Source organism: Lepidochelys olivacea (assembly GCF_965140295.1).
Source record: "Lepidochelys olivacea isolate rLepOli2 genome assembly, chromosome: 4".
In the NCBI taxonomy this organism is placed as follows: domain Eukaryota; kingdom Metazoa; phylum Chordata; order Testudines; family Cheloniidae; genus Lepidochelys; species Lepidochelys olivacea.
In genome coordinates this window covers 63,611,335-63,619,207 of record NC_140414.1, presented here as the reverse complement: position 1 = coordinate 63,619,207, position 7,873 = coordinate 63,611,335, and the positions used below count along the sequence as shown (strand labels likewise).

General features: G+C 39.9%; 1 protein-coding gene across 1 annotated transcript in view; it reads left to right on the top strand.

Moving 5' to 3' along the window:
* Positions 1-2,278: 2,278 nt before the first annotated feature.
* Positions 2,279-7,873, top strand: part of IQCM (IQ motif containing M) — a gene marked incomplete at both ends in the record, with an annotated part of 194,353 nt that continues 188,758 nt past the window's right edge. The window contains one exon of the mRNA XM_084625738.1: positions 2,279-2,301. Within this exon, the coding sequence (XP_084481864.1) occupies positions 2,279-2,301 (23 nt within the window). The remainder of the gene's footprint in view (positions 2,302-7,873) is intronic.

Sequence of the window (7,873 nt, the reverse complement as noted above, 5' to 3'; positions counted from 1 at the left end):
AGGGAGAGAACAAAATAAGGCAATTTATAGACAGTTCCATCCCCTGTCATCCAGTCCTAGTTTCTAGGAGTCAGAGGTTTAGGGACAGCCGGAGCATGGAGTTGCATCCCTGATTACCTTGGCTAATAGCCACTGATGGACCTATCCTCCATGAAATTCTTCTTTTTTTAACCGAATTATTCTTTTGACCTTCATTACATTCCTGGTAATGAGTTCCACAGGTTGACTGTGCATAGCGTGACATACTTCCTTTTGTTTTAAACCTGCTGCCTATTAATTTAATTGGTTCTTGTGTTGTGTGAAGGGGTAAGTAACACTTTCACTTTCTCCACACCAGTCTTGATTTTATAATTCTCTATCGTATCCCCCCTTAGTCCTAGTGTTATCAAACTCTCCTCATATGGAAGCTGTTCCATATGCCTAATCATGTTTGTTTGCCCCTCTCTATCCTTTCTTTCTCTAATTCTAATATCTTTTTTGAGGTGGGGATACCAGAACTGCATGCAGTATTCCAGGTGTGGGTATACCTTTATATAGCAGCATTATCATATTTTCTGTTTTATCAGCTATCCCTTTTCTAATGGTTCCTAATATTCTGTTATCTTTTTTGACTGTTGCTGCACATTTTCAAAGAACTATTCACAATGACTCCAACATTTTTCTTGAGTGGTAACAGCTAATTTAGACCCCATCATTCTACATGAATAATTGGGATTATGTTTTCCAATGTGCATTACTTTGCCTTTATCAACTCTGAACTTCATCTGCTATTTTGTTGCTCAGTCACCCAGTTTTCAGAGATCCCTTTGTAACTCTGCACAATCTGCTTTGAACTTAACAATTAATGGTTGTGGGGTTTGTTTGTTTTTCATTCAGGAAGAGTGTTGTAGCTTATTTCTTGGAAGACAGGCTCTGAAGAATAAAGGCTGTGGAGAATAGCAGCCATAAAAGCAAGAACCTCAGAGATTCTATAGCATCTGCTTGCTATTCAGTTTGGTCCCTGTGCTTTACCAGTGTTCAAGACTGGGAATAAGTTTATCAGCACCCTTCCCTCCCCCCCCACACTCCCATTCTGTTTGGAAATTACCAAGGGACACTTCCTTACCCTCCTGTTCCCATCAGGCATTCACAGAGGACACTGCTAAGATTGGCTTTTGAGGAAAATATTTTAACCCTTAACACTTATTGCCTCTGAGTCTTCCTCAAATATCCAGATCTCCTAGGTTTTCCATAATACTGTTGGTTACCTTATGTATTGATGCCACCACCTCATGTTGACCTCTGCTGCAATAGGGAGTGGAATCAGTGCTCCATTACTTCTCTTTACCTTTTCCACCTTCAGCCAGAGCTACAGAGTTCTCTGCAAGGCTTTCAGTTATACCCATGCTAATAGCAGCTGCTGCAGGGAGAGCTCTATGCTACACAGGTCCTGGTAAGGGGAAGAATGACCAGGTGGTGGTAGCAGCAGCCACCCTGCAATAGGCAGGCTGAAGAAACAAGGTGGCACAGGAGTAAATATTTGGGATGAAAGAGGAGCCTAAATCTGAGCCTGAACGCAAAAGCAGGGGAAACTGCGGTCTGAACCAGAGGCTGGGAGAAAAGAAAGATGAGTGAAAGGAAAGATTACAGGAATGGAGAAAAGACAGGATGAGCAGAAGAGTAAGTGAGAAAATGATTAGAGAACAACTGACATCAATAAGAACTTCTTAAAAATATTTATAAGAAATATTGAACAAAAATGTAGACAAGGAAAGTGAAAGGAGTAAAAGAAAACAAACCAGGAGAGATGAGAAGCTGGGTGGCCAAAATTGTTGTGTTTTTTATCCAGTTTAGTTTCCTCAGTTTTTGTAAAATATGAAATCATTACACATTAAAAGTTGTATATGAGTGTCTGGATGGTTTTTAGGCTTATAGTGTCACACATGTTGGCTGGTTAAGAAACTGAGACGTATGTAACCAAAGTCCTAATTGCAGCTCAGAGAGAAAGGCTTGTGTTCTGACCTTCTTCCAAGAGACCTTTTCATAAAACCAGCAAGTCAAGAGGAGTCTCCTTTGGTTGCTCAGTAGTTTCTGCAAGGCGTTTATTGTATACCATTCAAAGACCCAACTCATTTCTTTCCTGATCTGATAAAATCCTGGTTTTCACTCTTGATTTCCCTAAAAATAGATTTCCCCCTTTTTTTTTTTCTGACAGGATCAGACTTGCTGAGTTGGAACCTAATATTTTACCCACAGCCAAGAAAACTCCATCTAGCAGTTTGGGAGTTGAGATAGAAATATTAAACAAGAAGTGATACTCCAGTAAGTTATTGAAATGTCTTCATATTTTTCATTTATGTCTGTCCTTGTCATGGAAGCTGCTGTTGAAATCTTTCGACATTAACACTCTGCCATTTAAAACTTATCCTGCCAGCATGCCATCTGTTATGATCAGGGAACCACTTTCTACGTGAGTTGACTCCTACGCACAATGCATTTGCTGAACAGTTATAATTCACCTCTCACTTAAAAAGCACTACTTCTCAACTCAGACAAAACCAAGTCTAGGCTGCTGATCCTCATTCCCTCCCTCTTCTCCCTGGACCCAGCACATCCAATGCTTCTCAGACCCACAGGGACAATTACAGTATTTAAAGCTCAGTGGAATTGATCAATGCTGTGTTCTGAGATCAGTGTTGGTCAATGGTTAGTTTTCCATCTTCACGAATATTGCAGTAGCGGGGAGAGAATGTGGACCCAGGATTTCATGTTTGTGTCAGCTGGGAGGGATGATTAGATACAATTCAATTCAGGTACCTAAACTGTTACCACTGAACTCTCTTACCATAAAAAGAAAAGGAGTACTTGTGGCATCTTAGAGACTAACAAATTTATTTGCGCATAAGCTTTCGTGAGCTACAGCTCACTTCATCGGATGCATGCAGTGGAAAATACAGTAGGGAGATTTTATATACACAGAGAACATGAAACAATCGGTGTTACCAACACACTGTAACGAGAGAGATCAGGTAAGGTGAGCTATTACCAGCAGGAGAAAAAAACCCCGTTTGTAGTGATAATCAAGATGGGCCATTTCCTGTAGTTGACAAGAACATGTGAAGGAACAGTAGGGGGAGAAATAAACATGGGGAAATAGTATTACTTTGTGTAATGACCCATCCACTCCCAGTCTTTATTGAAGCCTAATTTAATGGTGTCCAGTTTGCAAATTAATTCCAATTCAGCAGACTCTTGTTGGAGTCTGTTTTTGAAGGTTTTTCTGTTGAAGAATTGCGACTTTTAGGTCTGTAATCGAGTGACCAGAGAGATTGAAGTGTTCTCCGACTGGTTTTTGAATGTTACAGTTCTTGACATCTGACTTGTGTCCATTTATTCTTTTACGTAGAGACTGTCTGGTTTGGCCAATGTACATGGCAGAGGGGCATTGCTGGCACATGATGGCATATATCACGTTGGTAGATGTGCAGATGAGTGAGCCTCTGATAGTGTGGCTGATGTGATTAGGCCCTATGATGGTGTCCCCTGAATAGATATGTGGACACAGTTGGCAACCGGCTTTGTTGCAAGTATAGGTTCTGGAAGGGACCTCAAAGTTGTCAAGTCCAGACCGCTGTGCTGTGGCAGGATCAAGTAAATCTAGACCATCACTGACTGGTGTTTGTCCAGTGATGCGGATTTCACAGCCTCCCTTAGAAACCTATTCCAGAATTTAACCCTGATAATTAGAATTTTTTTCCTAATATTCTAAAATAAATCTCTCGCTGCAGATTAACCCCATTACTTCTTACCCTATCTTCAGTTGACATGGGGAACAATTGATCATAGTCCTCTTTATAATGGCCTTTCATGTATTTGAAGGCTGCTATCAGGTCCCCCACCCCCCAGTGTTTTTCCCCTCTCCAGATTAAAAAAGACCAGTTTTTAAAAAAAACTTTTTCTCAAGGTCAGGTTTACTAAACCTTTTATTATTATTATTTATTATTTTTTGGAGCTCTCCTCTGGACTCTCCAATTTGTCCATATCTTTCCTAAAGTGTGGCATCCAGACTGGACATAGTACTCCAGCTGAGACCTCACTAGTCCTGAGTAGAGTGGAACAGTTACCTCCCCTGCTTTAATATGACATTCCTGTTGATGCACCACAGATTATTAGCCTTTTTGACAGCAGCATCACATTGATTTATTCAATATTTGATCCACTATAAACTCACCAGATCCTTTTCTGTAGTACTACCACCTACCCGGTTATTCCCCATTTTGTAGTTGTGGATTTGTTTTTTTCTTCCTAAGTGGAGTACTTTGCACTTGTCTTTATTGAATTTCATCTTGTTGAATTCAGACCAATTCTCCAATTGTCAAGGTTGTTTTGAATTCTAATCCATTCCTCCAAAGTGCTTGCAACCACACCTAGTTTGTTGACATCTTCAAATTTTGTAAGCATACTCGCAAGTCCATGATTCAAGTTATTAATGAAAATATTCAGTTTAATAGAACAAACATATGACCAAAATTTTAAACTGGAAATAAGTTAAGGTAATGTAGATATGCAAAGATTCTTACAACTTTAATTCTGACCATTTTTCTTTTTCTGTGGGTAATACAGTTGTTAAATTTGGATAATAGCTATGGTATGGCATAGGACGTCAGTTGAATAAAGACAAATAATGCAAGTGCACTATGCTGTTCTAAGCATTGCATATGTATCAGGAAGGATAGGAAGATGTCTTAGTTACACATTAATATTACATACAAAAATAGTTAATGTGTACATAATTCAATAAAGAAGATGTCAGTACTGAGCAGTTGTGTGAAATAGCCCTTGAAGGACATTGTCCATGTAGTTTGGTGCAAGAAAACTTGGACCCCTCTGAAACCTGTAGGGTCCAGTGGAGGGCAACAAAATGATTAGGGGGCTGAAGCACATGCTTTATGAGGAGAGGCTGAGGAACTGGGATTATTTAGTCTGCAGAAGAGAAGAATGAGGGGGGATTTGATAGCTGCTTTCAACTACTTGAAAGGGGGTTCCAAAGAGGATGGATCTAGACTGTTCTCAGTGGTAGTAGATGACAGAACAAGGAGTAATGGTCTCAAGTTGCAGTGCGGGAGGTTTAGGTTGGATATTAGGAAAAACTTTTTCACTAGGAGAGTGGTGAAACACTGGAATGGGTTACCTAGGGAGCTGCTGGAATCTCCTTCCTTAGAGGTTTTTAAGGTCAGGCTTGACAAAGCTCTGGCTGGGATGATTTAGTTGAGGATTGGTCCTGCTTTGAGCAGGGGGTTGGACTAGATGACCTCCTGAGGTCCCTTCCAACCCTGATATTCTATTAAGTATCAGAGGGTTAGTCTGTATCCACAAAAACAAAGAGGAATCTGGTGGCACCTTAAAGTCTAACAGATTTATTTGGGCATAAGCTTTTGTGGGTAAAAAAACACTTCTTCAGTTCTTCTGCGTGACTCCATGCATCTGAAGAAGTGTTTTTTTGTTTTTTTACCCAGGAAAGCTTATGTCCAAATAAATCTGTTAGTCTTTAAGGTGCCACCGGACTCATTATTATTTTTACTGTAGGTATTAACACTTTGAGTTGAAACAAGGGTTTTTAAATCTTTTTTTTCCTGTATTTCAAAAATTGAAGTACTATGTTTGAGCTTCAGTATGAAGGTGGGTGTTACAATATTTAACGTTAATGGGTAAATTGTGGCAATGAGTGCTTGACCCTATAAGGCTATTTGAATCTTTATCTATAGTACCTTTATTATAAGTAAAATTATACTTTAATTATACTTTAAAAAGTAAAATTATACTTTACTTATAATACATATATATTTACAAAGATTACTTAAAAAAATGTTCTTGTTATTTCTTTTAAAGATTTTTTTTTCCCTATTATGGCTCTTCAAGTTTAAGTTAAAAGTCCTAACAAAGTGAGCATGACCACCCGGTAGGAAAATTCACCAACTTATCATAAACTAGCTTTAAGTTTTGATATAACCATGATTGAAAGAAAAGCATTAGTATCAAATCCTTCACCAGATTCAGGGAACCCTAATCACAGAGGGTTGATGTTTGCTTTCAGATGTGGAACTACTGATCTTTGCATGCTTTTCTTTCCTGCCTCACCCCCGACCTTTGATTCTTAGGCAACATAAAATCAAAGTAAAGTGGGTCAAGCTTTCCTTTATAGCTCCATTCTAGTCCCCTCCTCCAAGTAAGTTCTGCAATTTCATTTATTTCCAGATAAGTCAGAAAGAGCTGCCTTTTTGGGAAGATCATTCTCTCTATGAAGCCAGAGAAATGCTGTTCAGGGTTTTCCCTCCCTCCCCCCGTTGAGGTGGTTTAGAAAATGGATTTGCTCCTAGGATTTTCTGACTTCAGGCCTCTGCCCTCTGATTTTGGGGATTGCTACACATCTAATTTGTTCCCAACAAGAGCTGTGAGAGTGCAGAAATAAAAATATTTTCTGTTTATATAAAATATAATTAAAACATATCAACCTAAAACAGTAACTCAGTGATTCCTAAGAAATCAAACCACAGTCTCTACCCCATGCAGAGATTTTGCTCCCAAAAGGGAAAAGTGCCAGAGTCTCCATGAAATCCACTGGGGACTTTGCTAGACACTCATACTTCTGCCCATCACTGTCGTATAGAAGCCCAAGACCGATCTCTTTCTGCCACCCTGTATACCAAGTCAGAACATGTTATCCTGGAAACGGTTTGAAGGTGCTTCTTAATGAGTATGTTTGGGAGAGGTATCTTGGGACTCTGACTCAGAGCTAGGTTCTGTTCCCTGCTATGATTTGGGGAAGTTTACTTACTTTCTCTGCCTCAGTTCCCGTCTGCAAAAGGAAGGAACTACCTACCTCCTTGTGCCTGAAAGGTGTTGTGAAGATAAGTTAAATTCTCTAATATTTCTAAGATGCTGAGGTATGACATTGATGGGTGTTAATTTAAAAAAAAAGGTCTAATTCTAATAGCCTCGCCCATGCATCTGAGCCTGCTTTTCTTGCATCAAATAATTAGACCTAAACTTGTAATTGATGTTGTTCAGGTTTGGAAAAATATTTGATTTGGGTGTGACAGATTTGCTAAATGATTATAAACATTTCTGGCCCAGGCACAAAGGATGATAAATATATCAATGATCTTACTCAGTTATTAAAAAAAATTCACCCTGGGTGAGTACAGTTTCACAAAGCTACTATATATATATATGAGCATATGTTGTAGCAGCATTTCTCAACTCATGGGGCATGCTCCTGAGGTGAGCTGGAAGTGGGGTTACGTAATAGGTTACACTCCATGATTAGAGGGGGGGAGTGAATCTGTAAATTTGTTTGGCTGCGAGGATCCAGAAGGAGCTAGGGGAGTGCAGGGAAGGCCCATCATCTTCCCTGCTTCTGCAGCTGATGTTGCTTTTCCCCATCTCACATATCAAACCTAATCCAAATAGGGCTCCCCCACACAGTGTTCAGCTCTGGGGGAGGGGAAAGAGAAGCCAGTTTCAGTCTTCGGGACAGTGCTGTGCAGGTGCGGGTGGGAGGAGAGTAGGAGACAAGAGCGTGAGAGGAGGAGTGCCCCTAGCACAAGCATTCCAGCCACAGCTAACATTCACATTAGCCTTACACCTAGCACCCAGATCCCCTTCCCCATTGTTTCTGTCTTTGACAGAATCCCTAAAGGATTGTGGGATATATATTTTCAATGATTATTTGGTGGTTTGGTGTGGTGTGGTTTTGTTTGTGTGTGTATATGTTATTTACTGGTCATGAATTCAGAAAGGTTGCAAACCACGGTGTCATAGGAGTCCACTCTAGAAGTATCAGTTGTCAACAGGATGTCCTAAAAAGAGGGATGAGCATAGGGTGCCAGAGATT